The sequence below is a fragment of the Hoplias malabaricus genome, chromosome 11 (assembly GCF_029633855.1).
Source record: "Hoplias malabaricus isolate fHopMal1 chromosome 11, fHopMal1.hap1, whole genome shotgun sequence".
Taxonomy (NCBI): Eukaryota; Metazoa; Chordata; class Actinopteri; order Characiformes; family Erythrinidae; genus Hoplias; species Hoplias malabaricus.
Window position 1 is genome coordinate 38,175,804 of NC_089810.1, and position 20,732 is coordinate 38,196,535.

At 40.4% G+C, this 20,732-nt stretch overlaps 1 protein-coding gene across 1 annotated transcript in view; it reads right to left on the minus strand.

The window, feature by feature from the left end:
* The window catches only part of cngb1a (cyclic nucleotide gated channel subunit beta 1a), a 32,280-nt gene extending 13,156 nt beyond the window's left edge, over window positions 1-19,124 (minus strand). The window contains exons 1-14 of the mRNA XM_066685121.1: window positions 19,014-19,124; window positions 17,624-17,723; window positions 14,358-14,382; window positions 13,750-13,834; window positions 12,981-13,102; window positions 12,678-12,735; window positions 12,056-12,122; window positions 10,855-10,879; window positions 6,883-7,159; window positions 6,415-6,561; window positions 5,594-5,635; window positions 5,288-5,341; window positions 1,678-1,876; window positions 1,549-1,591 (exon numbers count right to left, since the gene is read on the minus strand). Coding sequence (XP_066541218.1) covers window positions 1,549-1,591; window positions 1,678-1,876; window positions 5,288-5,341; window positions 5,594-5,635; window positions 6,415-6,561; window positions 6,883-7,159; window positions 10,855-10,879; window positions 12,056-12,122; window positions 12,678-12,735; window positions 12,981-13,102; window positions 13,750-13,834; window positions 14,358-14,382; window positions 17,624-17,723; window positions 19,014-19,066 — 1,297 coding nt within the window. The 5' untranslated portion in view covers window positions 19,067-19,124. The remainder of the gene's footprint in view (window positions 1-1,548; window positions 1,592-1,677; window positions 1,877-5,287; window positions 5,342-5,593; window positions 5,636-6,414; window positions 6,562-6,882; window positions 7,160-10,854; window positions 10,880-12,055; window positions 12,123-12,677; window positions 12,736-12,980; window positions 13,103-13,749; window positions 13,835-14,357; window positions 14,383-17,623; window positions 17,724-19,013) is intronic.
* Window positions 19,125-20,732: the final 1,608 nt, after the last annotated feature.

Consider the following 20,732-nt stretch of genomic DNA (forward strand, 5'->3'; position numbering starts at 1 on the left):
GTTTAGCACAACACAGGACCAGACAATACACCAAGAGAGGCTGGTTCACCTGAGTGTGTGTTTGGGGACCGGTGCGTCTCTGAGTAAGGAGCAGTGTGAGGTAGAAGCTCTTCGAGGGTGAGGTGGAGGTTGTGAGGGGTGCTGGAGCTTTTAGTAATATGAGGCAATGAGAGGGTTGTGGGGGAGTGTTTACTAAATCTAATAAATGCTCTATCTACATGACTCAATGACTCTAATTCCAGGTCTAGGCTTTGCTTCTGAGGCATCCTACTGGGGCTTAAGGCTGTTGAGGCGCTGGAGAACTTTCTGGCAGCGTTGCTGGGCCTGTTTGGGGAGCTGAGAGAACTCCTGGTACAGCAGCAGCAGGTCTGGAGGCAGTCTGGGGGAGGGCAGCTTGTGGGAGGTGAAGTTGCCCCTTTTCAGCAAATGGTTGAAGCTATTGAAGCAGTGTGAGGCATGAGGGATGCGCAGAATCCAACTCTTTACTGTGGAGCACTTAGAGGGCACTGCAGACAACCAAGTGCTGTATGTTACTGAAAATGCTATGAAAATAAATAAACTATTAAAAATGGTCAGTGGTAAAGCTGCTTTATGGTTCATGAGTTCAGCTGCTGAATGGCTTCATGTGGTAACAAGCAAATTATCTTGGTTTTATTCCACACATATTCATTTTAAATACAATTATTTTAATATATATATATCAACAAAAGCAGCATTTTACATCAATACACACCTCAACATTTCCTTCACAACGAATAAATATTACCAAATAAATAAGTATTATCGTAGCTATCTTAAAAACATTTAAAATCAACTTCTGCCCCGTTTTTCTTTTCACAGCTTACATTGAAATGTTGTAAAGATTTTAATTTGTATTAAAAAATATAGTTTACCCCAAATGCTGACGTTTTCTTCTTAAGTTGTACCTTATCTATCAATAAAAAACAACTAACATTATACAAATTGCATTCATTCATTAATTTATTGTCTCTAAGCGCTTATCCAGTTCAGGGTCACGGTGGGTCCAGAGCCCGTCTGAAATCACTGAGCGCCGGGCGGGAATACACCCTGGAGGGGGCACCAGTCTTTCACGGGGCGACACACACTCACACATTCACTCACACACTCACACCTATGGACACTTTCGATTTGCTAATCCACCTGCCAACGTGTGTTTTTGGACTGTGGGAGGAAACCAGAGCACCCGGACGAAACCCACGCAGACACAGAGAGAACACACCACACTCCTCACAGACAGTCACCCGGAGGAAACCCACGCAGACACAGGGAAAACACACAACACTCTTCACAGACAGTCACCCGGAGGAAACCCACACAGACACAGGGAGAACACACCACACTCCTCACAGACAGTCACCCAGAGGAAACCCATGCGGACACAGCGAGAACACGCCACACTCCTCACAGACAGTCACCCGGAGGAAACCCACACAGACACAGAGATAACACATACCGTAACACATTTTCATTGTAAAAACACACTTAACATCCTGTTTTAAATCCTTTACGTTTATGACTACCACTGACCTCCACATCCTTCTTCTGAAGCGTCGTCTGGAGCTTCTGGAGCCTGTGAAATAAAAAGGCACTGTTAATTCCACAGAATGAAGAATTATCCTGAATTATTGCCATATCTGTCATATTATGCACTATTACCTGCACAGCGTTTGAGCGGGAGGGCTCTGAGGAGGCAGGCTGAGGCTGGGAGGTGACGACTGGTGCTGAGGTCCTCCGTACAGCTGCAGGTTCTGGCTGTGGGGGTGGGGGTTGGGGAATTTTGGGAGGCTCTGGTGACTCTGCCCTTGGGGGACTCTCCACTTCGAGTTCTTCTGCTGGACACACATCCACCAGACACCTGGAGACGCAGTTAGAGAGGGAGAAATGTGAATAAAATTAATTAATAAGCTAAAAAATCAGATGCACTGCAAATTTATATATATAGAATTTTATGTAAAAGAGATATATATTAAATACATTTGGAAAAATAAAGTCCAAGTCTGTGGACACCTGCTCATCACACATTTCTTCTGAAGGGTACTGTTTGTTCACACTTTGCAGCAGTTTTGGCTTTACACTCGATGGTGGAACATTGCTGGGTTTGATTTATTTTAGCTATCCAGTTTTTCAGTGCAAAGCATACAAACTGTGCATGTACAGTTTAAACTTAACTTTGCTTGTTTCAAGAAATAACACAAGATATATTTCAAATTACAGTAAAATATTTTGACAAAATAAAATTAAATATTACAATGAAATCACTTAATAAAGGGGTTGAAAAAATCAAAAACATTCTAATAAAAATCTTGTATTGTTTAAAACTTTGATACCTTCTTTTGTCAGATTTAACATTATGTGTAGTATAACTAGGAAATGAAAAAAAGACCCCAAAAAAAATTGGCCATTCAGTCAGACTTCTTCAGCAGATCAATGCTCTCATGAGCAAGTCACATTTACAAAATGTCCATAAACAAAATTGGCTTATTTTTTGGAAGAACATTACATTTTCTTGACTATGTTGAAACAGTCTAAAGTACAGAACCAAGGGTACCGTAAAGTAATTACAACTTAAAAACAAATGATATAACATTTTTGATGCCAGTGATTAATTAAAAAATTAACAAACCTTCAAATATTTTAAATTAGTTATAATTCAGCGTTAAAAGTCTTAGGAAACTAAGGAAAGATAGGAAGGTTAATCATAAGTTAGAGAACATTTGCATCTACTTACTTTGATGAGAGAACCTTCTTTATTTTTGAGCTGTTTCTGGTAGTTTACCATTTAATCTTTAACCTAAACATATTCACATATCCCTCTGTATCATCTTTGACAGATTACTGTGGTACATCTGCTGTTGTTTGCTCAAAACAGGGATAAATCACCATAGCAACCGGTGAGAGGGTTACACCGTGCCAATGTCATTAGATGCTGAGAGGTGAAACTGTAATAAACATTCGTCATGGCGATATATTTTATTAAAAATAAAAACAAACAACAATAACAAAAACATAACGCATTATAAATTGTGGAAGCTAACATGAAAGCATTCAGTTTTCCTCGGATATATATAAGATGCATGGTACATATGTGTAATCTATTGCAGAGTTCATTGTAGACTGCTAATTAATGAGGTGGTTTTACCGTATCAACAAAATACGCTGATTCTCTGAGGTCATTTGACAAAAGGGCAAAACCCTGGGGAGTCCCCAAGGTTTTATTATATAGTATTCTATTATTAACTTGTATTTCTGAAAATAAAGTATTAGAAAAACCTATTTTTTAATAATAATAAAAATAATAACTATAATTTGATCAGGGAGCCAAAATATAAGAACCTAGTGTTAATGTTTCACAACATACCTCTTAATGTCTGCCCTGTTTACATTGGAGAGCAAGTTTCACAGGAAAGAAAGTGGTGAGAAAGAGAAACTGAGCACATTCCATGTGAAAACTGAGTTCAAGTCCGAATGCAGCGGTCAGTCTGAACTCTACTCAGCCTCGTGGCCTAAACGCTCACTGGGTGTCTACTATGTTTCTAAGGGGGATGAGTCAGGTTTACACGTGGCAAAGCAGAGGGGAAGAAGCCAGTATTTAACATCTGTGGTCATTTCTCAGAAATAGAATCCAGACCAAAATAAAACAGGATGTGGACAGTTCAGGGGCCTGTGGGTTGGGCAGAAAGTCCAGGAGAAGGCCCAGCAGGCCTAATGCCCAGGACATTGTAAACAAATCAACTTTATTTTTACTAGTTTATTTAACTTGAATATTCTATGGCAACCTGGTAAATAACGTTATAAAATATTGATAATGTTAATGACAAATAATCTCTGGTACAGGACTCTGCTGAAAATATTTCAAGCTAGAAGCAGTGTTGCATGAAGCGTGGGCTACAGGAAAGCAACCCAACGTCCTACGAATGTTCAGCTGCAGACATCTGGATGAAAGAAAAGCTTCTATAATCTATGCGCAGCAAAAAGTAATAATCAAGCCTTTCTTTTCATCTGGATTTAGTTTTATTTAGACTCCGGAGACATGTTTACATTTCTAACTCTGAAATTTGTTCCACCTTCACAAAAGACTACACACTCTCCACTAATGCCAACCTTACACCAAAGACTTTTGCAATTTCACTGTCACAGACAGACTTCCAGTGTTGGAATAAAATCACATGAGTCCTGCTAGAGCTGCAGAGTGCTCCCACCATCTTGAACAGGTGTTCAGGAGAGCTGTCTCAAAAACTAACTAATTGCCTTCAGTGGTCAGAGGGTGTCAGACTTTAGTTTTTTTAAAAGTCTTTTCAGAATATTTTCAAAGTCTTCTAGTGTATGGTTAGCACAAGTCTTCTTCTCTTTTGGACTTTTTCTGTCTTCACTCATTGATTTGAACACCATGAGCTCAAAACAAATCATTTATAATCCTAAAATGATGTAAAATAATAAGATAATAAGTGAGAACTTTGAGAAAATAAGTCTGATGAACATAAGTCAACACGTTTAAAATAATAATAATAATAAAAAAAACTGAAAAATAACTCAATTGACAAATAACTTAAATAGTTATTATAACAATAAATAATTATTCATTCATTCATTATCTGTAACCCTTATTCAATTCAGGGTCGCGGTGGGTCCAGAGCCTACCTGGAATCATTGGGCGCAAGGCGGGAATACACCCTGGAGGGGGCGCTAGTCCTTCACAGGGCAACACATACACACATATTCACTCACACACTCACACCTACGGACACTTTTGAGTCGCCAATCCACCTACCAACATGTGTTTTTGGACTGTGGGAGGAAACTGGAGCACCCGGAGGAAACCCACGCGGACACGGGGAGAACACACCAACTCCTCACAGACAGTCACCCGGAGGAAACCCACGCGGACAAGGGGAGAACACACCAACTCCTCACAGACAGTCACCCGGAGCGGGAATCGAACCCACAACCTCCAGGTCCCTGGTGCTGTGTGACTGCGACACTACCTGCTGCACCACTGTGCCGCCCTAATAAATAATTATAAAATTAATAAATTGTTATTATAACTAATTGTTCTGAGATAACCGCAACTTGTGTGGTCTGAAATACACTTGTGAGAAAAGCTTATTAACAGTGCTTTTGAGTCCCCATGTTTGGGACAAGTAAACAAAGGAGACACAATACAGACTTGTACACTTTTGGAGGGTAGAAGTGTGAATAATGAGACAAGGCCTATAGCTTTAACAGTGTTAGCTGTTAGCCATGGAGCTCTGAGAATAGAAAGTCTTACTTGTTTTCATTATCATCATTGTCCTCCTCGCTCTCTTCATGCAGTGGCTGCAACCTGTACAGTAAAGAAAGTAAATCCAAACAAATAAAAGATCAGCTATTGCACTGGAGAACAAAGAGAATGAGAGAGAAAGAGAGAGAGAGAGAGAGAGAGAGATACTAGGCCAAGGGAGGAAGAGCAGAGCAGGTTTTCAGTAGAAAGAAAGGCGAGCGTATCAAGTCAAACATAGGAGTCAAACTTCTGCAGAAGCTGGAGGAAGGAAAGAAGCAATGAAGGCCAAAGGGAGGAGGGAAAGTTGGGACTTACTCTGGATCTTCTTCATTTTCTTCTTCTTGGATATTGGACAGTCTTTGTAAAACAGACAGGGAGTATTTGAATACTGTGTGTTTTAATAAGAGTGTGGGGTACAGGCTCTTTGTAAAACCATGCACTTTAATCCTAGTGTTATAGTTGTTATTTCTACATAATTTAAACTCTCCAGTGATCCACCACCTTGTGTTATATGAAATTTTATAGCTATGTGAAATTTCAAAAGCCAGAAATGCATAGAATGACTTATGAAATATTTGATTATATTCATTCATTCATTCATTGTCTGTAACCCTTATCCAGTTCAGGGTCACGGTGGGTCCAGAGCCTACCTGGAATCATTGGGCGCAAGGCGAGAATACACCCTGGAGGGGGCGCCAGTCCTTCACAGGGCAACACAGACACACACATTCACTCACACACACAGACACTTTTGAGTCGCCAATCCACCTACCAACGTGTGTTTTTGGACTGTGGGAGGAAACCGGAGCACCCGGAAGAAACCCACGCAGACACAGGGAGAACACACCGCACTCCTCACAGACAGTCACCCGGAGCGGGACTCGAACCCACAACCTCCAGGTCCCTGGAGCTGTGTGACTGCGACACCTACTGATTACATTCACTCATGTTTAAATATTTTCCTTCACCAGTAAAATTCATATTTTTGAGCTACCAATTATTATTTTTTTTGGAATCACTATGGAATTTGAAAACCCATTTCTGTGTGTTATTTTCTATGAAAAAAAGGTCCTCATGTTGCGTGTGTGTGTGTTTGTGTGTGTGTGTGTGTGTGTTTGTATATGCATGAGACTCACTGTTCTCCAATGTCTGGTTCCGACATTTCTGGCTCCAAGGTGATAAGTGAGGTGTGTTCCTCCTCCAGCTGTCTCACCGCTCGCTCTGCTGCCTGCAGAGCCAACTCCTCTGCCATCCTCGCAGCCTCCAGACGCTCCTGCTCCAGCCTGCACACACCCACACACATACGGACACACATACACACACACACACAGCCATAACAAAATGTGAGACAAGATACAGAAAGTATTAATGTACATTCACCTCCTGAAGTAAGTGCTTATGGTAATTCAGGTTTGTTGTGAGAGGCACTACTGCTTCACATGTTTAACACTCTGAGACTGAGACTAGTCATCATCTTGGAAGCATAATTACAGGCTGTCTTCTCATCCACCATCCATCCTCCCAGTCATCTACCTATCTATCCACAGTGTCTTTTAGTTAGATATCATTATCCTCAAGTGATCCTGCAGTCCTCGTTCATTCACCTCTCCTGTACGGAGGCCATGGCGGCTTCCTCAGCTTCTTGTTTGATTTTTTCCACCACCGGAGTCCAGCTATCTGTCTGGGTCTCCACGTCCTCCTGATCCATATCTAGCAGCTGGCATGGGGCACTGGGCAGAGCATCCAGCAAGGGGCTGCTCTGCTGACCCTGTGGGTTTCCCAGGTTTACTGCACCAGCATCCCTCTGCTCCGCTTGCTGCCTCTCCCAATCTGAGTCCACCTCCTCCAGGACCATGTCTGCCGGGTCCTGCAGGATACAGACTGCACAGAAACAGTGGTCATTTCAGATGGATTGAAGTGCTAGTATGCCTCAGAATCAAAACGGTCACTACACCGAATAATTTTGACCTCTGAAATATGAAGTTTTCGTTTTTAATTTTGGGGTACAAGTATAACCTAGTTGTGGGCACAAGCATGGACACAGCCCGCCTACATTAGAACTCACCTCTCTCAAACTGTGTTGAAGGTTATGGGTCGATTATGTGGCTGGTGACACTGTATGACACATGTTTACCTATAAACATGGACTAAAGTTGATCACATTTTTAAAAACAGTGGTAGAAGCTACCAAACTTGCGTATACTTTTGCCAATTTTTGTACATTAGCTTCACACAGTGTAGTGGGTAAAATGGCTTTACTCCGCAGAGGACACTATGGCTCAGTTTTCAGCTTGGCCAGGAACGCAACACTAATCTAATAAAAGTTCTTGTGTCTGTAACATATACCAAAATTACATAGGGTGGCCAGATATGAGATGGTGAAAAAGAGGACACATGTCTTGGAAAGGGGGGGGGGGTGTGATGAGCTCTTGCCCTTCGCTGCCGTTGTATGCTTAGCTGAACCTGTGTGCGCTTTTAGGTCCTTTACATCTTTATTTACTACACTTAACATGGGAATTTCTTTTTTAATTCATCCAAGAACTTACATTTACGTTTCGTCATAGCTGCTCGAGATGAGGGTGGGCACATGAGCTTTGTCTGACGTAAACAAGGACTACTGACGTGCAGACTGACCAATTAAATGTTTACAGAGAAGGTTATCGACCAATAATGGTAGCTCTACAGTCAGACCGTCCAATCCCTTCTCGCTCAAGCGAACCAATCAGAGTAGGGGAGGGCGGGACTAGTTTGTGAACGAAACTTCTCGAAACTCTATGTAAACTCTAGAAAAACAAAATCCCGGACGTTTGTGAAATTCCGCCTGGACATATTTTTAAGTCTAAAAAAGAGGACATGTCCGGGTAAAAGAGGACGTCTGGTCACCCTATACTACACAAATAAACTGTAATATGTTCAGGAAATTCACAAATAATGCTCAGGAAATAAACATGTTTTAATAATCTACATTTGAGCATTGTAGATCCCAAAAGTATGACTTATGCAAGACTGAAAACCTTTAGGCATCAACAGACTAAACTAGTGTTCCCAACTCTAAAATGTGGAAATCTTTGCTAATTTTTGCTAATAGTTCAAACTTAATTGGACTTTCTAACATTACAATACCAAGGCAAAAACGCACATACATTAATTAGTCTGTGACGATGAAAGACTGTAACTGAAGTGTTGATCAAATGAAGTGAGCCTGTTCTACAGTGTTTGCAGTAATGTATAATTTAGATTCATGTCTTCACATTAGTTTCATTAGAACTTATGCTTTCTAAAGAAATAATCACTAATACATTACCGATGGATAAAAGTCCCTATGATGGTCCCTAAGACAAAAACCCAACATCACCTTAATAAGCCAAGCTTGATTTTAGTTCAATCAGAGCTCTGTAAGCTTTATGATTCATTCATTAAAATAAAAAAACAAGTCCTGTATAAACTGCACTGTTATTTTCTATTGTCCTTTCCAGTCGGTACTAGTCTTGTGTTTAACAGATTACAAGTAGCTAGTAGTTAGAATAAATTGTCTGGAAATAACAAGGAAAAACACTCACAATGTGATTTGCAATTTGTAATTGACAACTTTTTGAGTAACTACCCCAAAACGTCCAATACGATTTTTTATCATTCCATGCGTACGTTATTATATTTTTATTATATACATTGTTTTATGCAAACACTGGATTATGCATAAGCGGAAAAAAACATCCCTGCTCCATCACCTCTCACCACAAAGCCACATATCTGCTTTGCAAAAATAGTTTATTCATTATATCATGCATCAAACATTTCTCACATGCTGTAAGATCAGCTTGTGCTAAGCCAGCAGCAGCTTCTCAAAAATAAAGCAATAACAAAACAACAGCAACAAAAATATCATAAACAACCACAATGGTCTGAGCTTTTATTTGCGGTGGATTCCGACAGTAACTTAATGAGAATGTTTTTAAAACTTTAGTGTAATAACTAGCATTACGTAACATTGCTGTGTGACGCACTATTGTCAAAAGCAGTTTCCTGAAAACTAATCTTGAAGTTACGCTGACTGTATGTTGTTGAAAGGCTCAGTAAACAAAGCTTTCTTGGTTTCTTTGCAATCACCGCAGTGTTAAAAGGCCCTGAAACTCATTAAAGCACTAGGAATCATTTCAGCGCTCAAGAAGATAAAACACATGTATCTCCAAAATTGCAACTTTACAGGAAAAGGAAAAAAACCTTCTAAACTTTCAATGGAAGTCAATGGAAAAAGATTCATTTTGGAGCATTTCTATTGGTCCATTCATCGTGAAGATTTCACACAATGTGAAGGACAGCTGCGGTGTTCAAATGATGAACTAGAAAAATGACAACAATGGAGATACATGTTTTTCAGGGGAGGGTGACAATTAGTAACATTAGGTCTAATAAGCAAGAGAAAGTGCGTACTGCATTATAGCTGCGCGAAGATTTCAGAAAGCTATTTTTTTATTTGCTTTGAAGGGAATAAAACCTCTGTGCCTTTCAGTGTGATTTATTTGTCACACAGGTTTTCTAGACAGAGGCAGAAGAACGTCTCACAGTTTGTATGTGGGTTAACACTCCATATGAGTGTTAATGTTTGGAATCGGGTGCTAAGCTTTGGAGTCAACTCTCAATTCCCCGATCCTTATTCAGATCACTCAGCATTTTGAAGAACATTTACAAGATGTTTTTAATATATTATTTATAACATGCATAGTGTGTTAAATAGAATTTAATTATGTGTAGCCCTTGCATCATGTGTGTGTGTTTTTGGTGTGTGTGTGTGTGTGTTATAAGGGTGTAAACATTTAATTTTTTATTGGTTTCAATAAAACAGTCATGTCCTTCTTTCTGTCTCTCTCTTTTTCTCTCTGCAGACATGTCACTCTCCCAGTCTTCCTCTCCTTCTGTTTAAGGGGGTTTCACATCTTCTCCCCTGAAACAGAAGGAGAAGAGGAGCTGAGTTAGAGTCTGTCTCAATACTCAAACACCTCCACTCATCACACTCCACCTGCCACACTGACTCTCAGGCCCAGTCCTAAGAAGGCAATGGTCTATAGGGGGCTCTGGATCTTGGATGTAAAAGATCCCATACACAAAAATAAGAGACAGCCACAAAAAACAAAAAATACAACTCCTCACAGGAATGAGATTGAGAGACATTACCCACTAATCATTGAGATATTAGCTTTAGAAGCTACTACATTTTGTAAATCAGGATTGATACTTGCCTACCTCGTCAATCTAACCAACTATTAATCTACCCCATCCATCTTCAAGATGTCAAAAGCACAATCTATAGACTTTCCACTGTGTTAAACCCAGCAGCACACATACTGCATTCATCAAACTACAGTACAGCAGCCTCATGGTGAGAAGTGGAAACTGCAACATTGCCATCACAAACACTTGAAGAAATAGAAGTATTTTGTCTAATCACAGATTTAGGTGAAAGCTGATTTTGACCTGCATTATTAACCTTTACCACTCATCATCAGTTAGGTTCTTTGCATCAGTGTGAAGTCTGTGAAGGTGTGATAACAACAAAAACAAGAACAGTTGAAACTTACTGCTCTGAACAGCATCCGGGGTTTCCTGCAAAGAGAAAATGAACCCATTGAAGCATATTACAATCTGCACATATTGTACTGTCATGGTGGATGTAATGGTTTTTCAGTGCTTAACACAGCTTAGTTTGCCTCTTTTGCAGGTCCCGGGGGAAGACCCATGGGGTTGAACAACACTGAATGTTGGTTAAAACAAAAAAGCCAATACAATTGAATGGAAAAGTATTTCTGAATATATTCCAAAAGCTTGAAAAGCTGCCATTAAATATTGCATCTCTCCCTTTGCGCTTTGAGTGGCAAGAGCATGTTAAAATTATTCAAATGAAGCCACGCTTTTTCTGACCAATGGCAGTTTAGGAAATCTCAGCTTACATTTTTTAAGCAAGATTTTTCCACATGCGTCGTAAAACAACCTTTAGTATGAGAAAGGCACTACGTTCATTCATTCATTCATTCTCTGTAACCCTTATCCAGTTCAGGGTCGCGGTGGGTCTAGAGCCTACCTGGAATCATTGGGCGCAAGGCAGGAATACACCCTGGAGGGGGCGCCAGTCCTTCACAGGGCAACACACACTCACACATTCACTCACACCTACGGACACTTTGGAGTTGCCAATCCACCTACCAACGTGTGTTTTTGGACTGTGGGAGGAAACCGGAGCACCCGGAGGAAACCCACGCGGACACAGGGAGAACACACCACACTCCTCACAGACAGTCACCCGGAGGAAACCCACGCAGACACAGGGAGAACACACCACACTCCTCACAGACAGTCACCCGGAGGAAACCCACGCAGACACAGGGAGAACACACCACACTCCTCACAGACAGTCACCCGCAGCGGGAATTGAACCCACAACCTCCAGGTCCCTGGAGCTGTGTGACTGCGACAACTACCTGCTGTGCCACCGTGCCGCCGAAAGCCAATACAATCGAAAGGAAAAGTATTTCTGAATATATTCCAAAAGCTTGAAAAGCTACCATTAAATATTGCATCTCTCCCTTTGCGCTTTGAGTGGCAAGAGCATGTTAAAATTATTCAAATGAAGCCACGCCTTTTCTGACCAATGGCAGTTTAGGAAATCTCAGCTTACATTTTTTAAGCAAGATTTTTCCACATGCGTCGTAAAACAACCTTTAGTATGAGAAAGGCACTACGTAAAAATTATTATTATTATTGTTATTATTATTAATTCCTTACCTCTTTTGGTTTCATCACTGGCTGTGGCACAATGCGACTGAATCCCTGTACAATCCAGCCCATCATGCTTGGAAATGAAAGAAGGAGATTCAAGATTTACTCAGACAGCAACATTACATGATCTGTTATAACCTGACAATCAACAGCATGGGAGTAGTGGACATAGCTGAGCAAATGTGATTATCACACTGCAGCAGGAAAACTGAGGGCTGTAAGCATTAGAAGCCAAACAGAAAACAATATGAGGCAGCTTTTGTGTCTCTGCTCAGCAAAATCTATTAAAAGTATAGTATCAATTCAGCATTGAAGCACTACTTGTTTCATTTATTTGTCTTTACTGGACAGTAGTTCCATGCAAACTACCTTTGACATGTAACTGTTTTCACTAACTATAAAATATAACAGCATTGCATCTTTGACAGCAGCACAGAGATGTCCTAGCATAAAGCTGTCAGACTAAGACCTACTTGGTGTCTCCTTCCACACTGGAATGTCATCACACACACACACACACACACACACACACACACACACACACACACACAGAGTTAATGCTTTGTTACAGAAGCTAAGCTAATCTCTAATAAACACTGTCTAGTTAAGTTAACATAATTTGACATACTTTGTCCCTCCTTTGTTCCCCTCCTCTGCTTTGGGCTCCACTGGTGAAGGGGCAGGTGCTAAACAGAACAAACACATACACTGAAACAGGAATGTGACAATGCATCAGTGCGTATTAAAATGTCAATAAGAAGGTGGTAAATCAACTGGAATTCAGGATTCAATACCAATGTCTAATTCAAGAAAGTTTGTGCTCAATATTATGAGCAAAAATATGTTCATAAAATATTTAATTTGTAAAACCTAAAGATAAGTTTGGTGATGGTGAGTGCGCGTGTGTTTGTGTGTGTGTGTGTGTGTGTACCAGATGCAGGTGGAGGAGGAGGTTCTGGAGCAGGTGTTTCCTTCCTCAGAGGCTCTGGGCTGGGCACTGGAGACGGCTGTGGAACCACCCTCTCAAAGCCATGCTTTATCCACTCCATCACCCTGGGGGAGAGAGAGAGAGAGAGAGAGAGAGAGAGAGAGAGAGAGAAAGAGAGAGAGAGAGAGAGAGAGAGAGAGAAAGAGCGAGAGCAAGAGCGAGAGAAAGAGAGAGCAAGAGTGAGAGAGCGAGAGAGCAAGAGTGAGAGAGCGAGAGAGCAAGAGTGAGAGAGCGAGAGAGCAAGAGAGAGAGAGCGTGCGAGAGTGAGAGAACGAGAGAGAGAGAGAGAGAACGAGAAAGAGAGCGAGAGAGAGAGCAAGAGCAAGAGAGAGAGAGAGAGAGAGAGAGAGATCAGTTCAGTGATCTGTATTTTGCATTTTATTGAAGACTTACTCCATCTGTGATCTTGATATTTAATTGATATATGATTTCTGGATTATGTGGACAATAACATTTCAGTGATCCAATGGCTTATTTATATGTCTACAACCATTTTTTTCTTTCTTTCATTGTTAAATACTCACACAAAACAAATGGCAGCTGAAGATTAAAATTAAATTTAAAAAATAAAAATTTTTCAAAATTGAGATATTTGCTTGGACAGTGACACAACACACATATAAGGGGTAAGGAGACCTCTCTTTGATTTGTTGCCTTAATGTTTATGTTTTCAAACTGAATTTTCATTTTTATATTTAAACAACGGATAAACCTCGGAGTCAAGGCCTGTCCATCTGCCTCAGGCTCTTCATCAGAAACCACTTCCACCACTGGGATCTGAGGGAGAGGCTCAGCATCTGGGTGAAGACAACAACAAAGATCTCTATTTATACTATTACACATGTCATTCACTTTACTAGAAAACCCTTAATAAATCCCATACTCGCTAGAGACTGTAGCTCGACTGTTGATAGAGTTTGCGTTAGTCATCCTCTGGTCATTTGTCAGCCATTTCTGGATTTTAACCCACATTTATGTCCAATTCTACCTGCTAGAATCTCCCTCTATATCACACACTGGGTCTTTTCAAACAGCCACTGTTACATAATGGAACTCAACAGGTTTTGAGAGAACTAAAAGATATAATACTTATATCAGCCTAGAGATGCCTGAAGTGGCTGAGAGTACACTGAGTGATGGGGAGAGGGAGAATCATCCAGCAACAGCTCAACCGAAACAAATTACAAACCAAATCGATGCTGTTTTGTATATTAGCTTCTCAGGTTGAAGTAGTTTTTGGAATAATATCATTACAGTTCATTACAATTTACATCAATTTTCAACACAAAATATATGCATTTATCTAGAGAACAGACATACCTGCTAGTTCTTTAACATCATGCACCTGTAGAGAAAAGTAAACTGTTCAGTATTTCATTAAAACACGAGACTGAAACCGGTCATCCTGAAAAGAGCTGTTTATACAGTGAGAGAACACTGCTGTGGTGTTTGATTCTTGTGGTATTTTGACAAAAGCATGTCATAGATGGTTCACTAAGACCCCCACAACTATGTAAACTTGTGGAAAAAGGGAATATATATATATATATATGTGTCCGCGTGGGTTTCCTCCGGGTGGCTGTCTGTGAGGAGTGTGGTGTGTTCTCTCTGTGTCTGCGTGGTTTTCCTCCGGGTGACTGTCTGTGAGGAGTATTCTCCCTGTGTCTGTGTGGGTTTACTCCGGGTGACTGTCTGTGAGGAGTGTGGTGTGTTCTCCCTGTGTCTGCGTGGGTTTCCTCCGGGTGACTGTCTGTGAGGAGTGTGGTGTGTTCTCTCTGTGTCTGCGTGGGTTTCCTCCGGGTGACTGTCTGTGAGGAGTGTGGTGTGTTCTCTCTGTGTCTGCGTGGGTTTCCTCCGGGTGGCTGTCTGTGAGGAGTGTGGTGTGTTCTCTCTGTGTCTGCGTGGTTTTCCTCCGGGTGACTGTCTGTGAGGAGTATTCTCCCTGTGTCTGTGTGGGTTTACTCCGGGTGACTGTCTGTGAGGAGTGTGGTGTGTTCTCCCTGTGTCTGCGTGGGTTTACTCCGGGTGACTGTCTGTGAGGAGTGTGGTGTGTTCTCTCTGTGTCTGTGTGGGTTTCCTCCGGGTGACTGTCTGTGAGGAGTGTGGTGTGTTCTCTCTGTGTCTGCGTGGGTTTCCTCCGGGTGACTGTCTGTGAGGAGTGTGGTGTGTTCTCCCTGTGTCTGTGTGGGTTACCTCCAGGTGACTGTCTGTGAGGAGTGTGGTGTGTTCTCCCTGTGTCTGTGTGGGTTTCCTTCGGGTGCTCCGGTTTCCTCCCACGGTCCAAAAACACATGTTGGTAGGTATATTGGCGATTCAAAAGTGTCCATAGGTGTGAGTGTGTGAGTAAATGTGCGAGTGTGTAAAGGACTGGCGCCCCCTCCAGGGTGTGTTCCTGCCTTGCACCCAATGATTCCAGGTAGGCTCTGGACCCTGAACTGGATAAGCGCATACAAATAATGAATATAAAAATATAAAAAATTGTTTGATAAATAACTTAATAGCTGTTGCAACTGTAAATTCAATGTGGTCTCTGATTTTTGCATCGCATTGTGAATTTCAGGTGTTCAGCTGTCCCTTAAAGTAAAGATGTCATAAAAGTCATCTCATCCAAGTGTTTGAGCTAAAGGTAATGAGTTTGACCTTCAAGGCTTCTAAACTTGTGCTGAATCATATTTTGTTTGAAGACAGCTTTCCTGAAGACTGTTAGGGCCAGGTTAGGACTGGAAACCTTTACTTAACCCAAGAATACCACATCATTTAAATGCATTCAAGCTCAGATCTGAGAGTGATTCTCACAGAGTTTTTCTTTTGTGTTTTCAGAATGATCATTTTTCTGATGATAGGGTGGAGTTGGCTAAAGCTCATCCAAAGCAGTCTTGACAAGGGCGTGCTCTCAGTAATCAACTCTTGAGAACATCAGCAGGGAAATATCATAAACTAATCTATCTTGTTTGGTATTACAGAGGTGAAAATAAGCTTGAGAATTATACAGTTCCTTCAAGAGGCTCCTCAAGCCCCCAGCAATTCACACCAACATAATCTAATATCACTACAAATTTCTGTGGGCTGATCAGTGACAACACACTCTGTCAGAGACTCAGGCAAAGCTGGCAAGAAGCGAGGCATGGCTCGGGTCCCTAAGGACATGGTGGAGATCTACTAAGGCCTCAAATGTAGCCCATCATCCTAGACATTTTTTGGCATCTGAAGTTAGTCACTTTAGTTTTGGACTGAAGCAACTGAATTAAAGCTAGCACCAGCGCTTAGCTTTTTCTGCTAGCATATTTTACTGATGATGTACTTACAGCAGGCGCCACCTTTACCTCTGGTACTTCTTTAGGAGCCTGAACAGAACATACCTGCCCCTTTTAAAAGGAATCAACACCAGAAATTTAGCTTGGTAATACAGCTGTGTCTGTATTCTAACAATAATTTGGTTTATGAGTAAATGCCTCCCTCATTTTTTAAATCACAGATTTTGCACTGTATACTGTATATGTTTGGCTTCTTCCAGATCACTTGGAACAGAACCAGCAGTTTTTAACATATTTTGACATCATATTTAATTTCATGAGGCAGTACTTATTAACTATTCACTTATTTTGTCTGGATGTTTATGACAAGTAATTACCACAAGATTAATTATACATGTACACCACAGACAAATATTTAATTCAGAACTACTTTCTATATGCATATTTATTAAATATTCATGATACCTCGACATATAACTACTTACCACTTAACTACATGTCTACATGTATGTAGGCTATAGAGACGGTTTTATTCGAACCATTTTTAGCACATAATTACTGACTAGGGTGTCCAGACGTCCTCTTTTACCCGGACATGTCCTCTTTTTTAGACTTAAAAAATGTCCGGGCGGAATTTCACAAACGTCCGGCATTTTGTTTTTCTAGAGCTTACATGGAACTTCGAGAAGTTTCGTTCACAAACTAGTCCCGCCCTCCCCTACTCCGATTGGTTCGCTTGAGTGAGAAGGGGGCGTGGTGAAGTAGCCTAAAATCTTCTGATTGGACGGTCTGACTGTAGAGCTACCGTTATTGGTCGATTACCTTCTCTGTAAACATTTAATTGGTCAGTCTGCACGTCAGTAGTCCTTGTTTACGTCAGGCAAAGCTAATGTACCCACCCTCATCTCGAGCAGCTATGCCGAAACGTAAATGTAAGTTGTCGGACGAATTAAAAAAGTAAATCCCATGTTTTGGATAGCAAAAAAAGGCGTAAAGGAAACGTTAATTGTTTTTTGTTACTTAATTTTGTTTTAAAAATGAGCTCCTCAAACAATAACATTAATAATAAAAACTTAATATCACTGTAGGTTGAGAAAAAGAGCCCAGGAATTTATTTTGTGTATCACAAAGAGCTCAGATTTTGCTGAAATAATAACGGTTATGCTCATCTGCATCTGAACTAAACACAGGAGCCACATTGTGTCTCAAGAAATTAAATTAAATTCTCTCAAGCCATAAAAAAGTATTATTTTAGCAATAATAGCTGTTAAGATACGGCGTGCTTTTCAACCAGTCAGACTGTGTTGACAGAAAAGAAATATATGACCGTACCTCTGTGGTCTCTTGTGAGTCTGTCTGCTGCTTGTACTTGTCATCAGGTTGTGGAACCACTTTGCCCAACCCCTGCACAATCCAGTTTATCACTCCTGCCCTGAGAGGGGAGGAAAATAACTGTGAGGAAAGATGTGGAAGGAAAATCTTGCGTGAACGCTAGGAGGCAGCAGCACACTAGCAAAGCAACTCTGGCAGCCAAGCAAACGTTTCTGTCAGTGTTTTCAGTTCCGGTTCTGCAATTCAGACCTGGTGGCTCTCAAACTGCCATCATGGGGCAATAGTTTAACACCCCTTGTCAAATGACATTTTCTAAAGTAAAATGTATTATCACATTGTCTACACGGAACACACTCACACACACAGGCAGTATTTGTTCCTGAAAATGTTCTTTATTTGCACAGGCACTAAACAATTTTTCAAATGTATTGAATTTACCATATAAAGAGTAGTAAAGTATTAAAAATGCAAGTGTGTTCTGTGTTGAACTGTTTTTAATTAAGAATTAATGACTCCTGTATCTGGAGCCTCACATTTTGTGTATGATACGTCATTGTTACAGACAATGTACACTTCTTTTTTAAAATGAGAAACCTGTTTCAGAAAGAAGTATTTGAATTTACTCATTTGAAATGGGGTGGATATACCTCTGGAAATACTGCAGTGAATTTAACATAAAATGGTCCACCAAGATGAAAAAACGTGACTGTGTTTCCTGGCACAACCTGATAAATATTCAGTGAATTCAGTTCATTTGAACTGAGCTTTGGACTGAAAAATGTCAAAGCATTGCTAGGAGTTAGCAAACTTCTACTACTGCTAAAAACAAGTTAGCATAGTAATCAACTGCTGCTCTGCACAAGATGTTCTAATATCCCTATTAGCATTCAGATGTGGGAAATGATTCATTTTTAATTTTATTCTGAGATAAACTTGTATTTATCAAATGATAATACCTTACATTGTATTAATTATTTATTTTTCCAATATAATTGTGAAGAAACACAAGGTCTTTGCTGGTTTAGGCTGGTCTGCTTGGTTTATCTCATTATTAGATACAGGTTTTACCATCCTTTAAATGTCAGCTGAATCTACATTGGGTTTTTTTTTTGAGTCAAACATGTTTTGCTAAACATATAGCTAAACAAAACCCTAAGCTGAACTGTAGTTTAAGTGGTACCCTGAGCTGTAAGTGAGAGTAAGTGAAACTAAGTCATAGCTATGAAAGCTGCAAGCCGTTTCATGAGGTAGTTAACGTTAGCTTAGCATAAGCATTTTTAGTCACAGGTCTACTCACTCTTCACCCGCTTTACTGCAGTCCATGAAGAAAAAAGGAGCAAATATATGATAGATGGATCACATTATACACAAACAACACACGCAAACTCACAGATGTAAAAGGGAATTCCACAGATTACTCAGTTTCTGTATAAGTATCCCCATCTTTTAGAATGGTTTGAGGTAAAATGCTCCAGAGTAAAAATTGTTCCTTGTGGTGGTCTGTGACAGATGTATGGAACCAATCCATTGAAAAATTTTATGCATTTAAAAGCTCCTCAAAGAATATTATATTAAATGTTTATGAACACATATTAAAGTGGTGTCTGAGACACTGGTTTGTGATAGTTTTGAATACAATTTTGACTTACAATTCATGTCAGCAAAATTAATACATTTAAATACCTTCCAGTGTAAAACAATTACCCAGAAACAATTTTGGTATAGACATTTTCCACATTACAACCCTGAAGACACATGTTGGTTCAAAGGTGGTCTAAAATAAATAAAAATAAACTCAATTTGTATTGTAGTGGCAATGGTTTCCTTTATTATTATTTATACCATTTAAAAAAACCCACTTCACATCAAACCACTGAATGACTGCTTACATATCAACCACTCGACACAGAAGTTTGAAAAAATCTGTGAAATCCCCTCATAAATATATTTGCTTAACATTCAGATTGTAAGATTGTACCTGTTGTTTACTGCATTCTCCTCCTGCATATATATGTGTGTGTGTGTGTGTGTGTGAGAGAGAGAGAGAGAGAGAGGAATATTAGGATGAATTATAATACTAGAATGATTACTTAATTTGTTTATTAAGGGGTTGAGTAATGCATCCAATATAAGCTGCTAATACAATCATATCTTACACAATGCACAAACAAGTGCTCTCTCGATCTTACACGTTTTAAATTGGCAGTGCCACTAATATCACAATATTGGAGGATTCGCGGCTCGCTGTGTACCTTGACTTCCGAGTTGGCTCGGCCCAGTTTAGGTGTGGCCACGGGCTGAGGGAGAGCATTGGAAAAGCCATGAGAGAGCCAGGTCAGCACCCCAGGCTGAGCACTAAAGAGACAGAGATTGAGAGAAGGGCATTGGGGAAGTGAAGCTGCATAAAAGTTTGATGCAAATTACCCCTTTACTTTTTGCTGTGACTTATTACAGACTATTTAAATTTAAACTAATTATTTTCTATACAGACACTCTCACACCATGTAGCGGGGCAAGAAGCCACTCTGAAGACTCTTTTCTGCGTCAGTCATGATAGACAGCAGTGAAGCTGTATTTTGTGGGTGGGGTGAGTCCTCTTTAATGGAGGCAAACAGAGCTAAGCAGTGTGAGTCCTGGCCATGGCTTACTCAAGAGCATTTGTCCTGATAACCCTCATCATCCTCAACATCCTCTCCAGACGGTCCAGACACCTGCACTGGCCACACACTGGGTCAGCAAGACATGGCTCCATTCCAGAATCCAGACAGAAGTAGGTGGAGCACACACATTCACACACACACACACACACACACACACGCCCACACATACACATACCTGTTTTCTTCAGACACTTCGGCCACATTTTCTGCTGTAAAACAAATAGAAGATCAGTATTTATAAGCAATGCCATCAAAAAACAAACAAACAAACTCTGAGTATTTTCAACACCCTACCTTTCTTTTATTTATTTTCATTCCGGTGAAATTTATAGATTGTATTTATATCATTTAATGAAAATCACTGGGATATCAACAAAGTCATGAACCAGGAGCGGCAATATCCACAACGCAAATATAGCGGTTTATTTACAATCCAGCTACATGAGGGA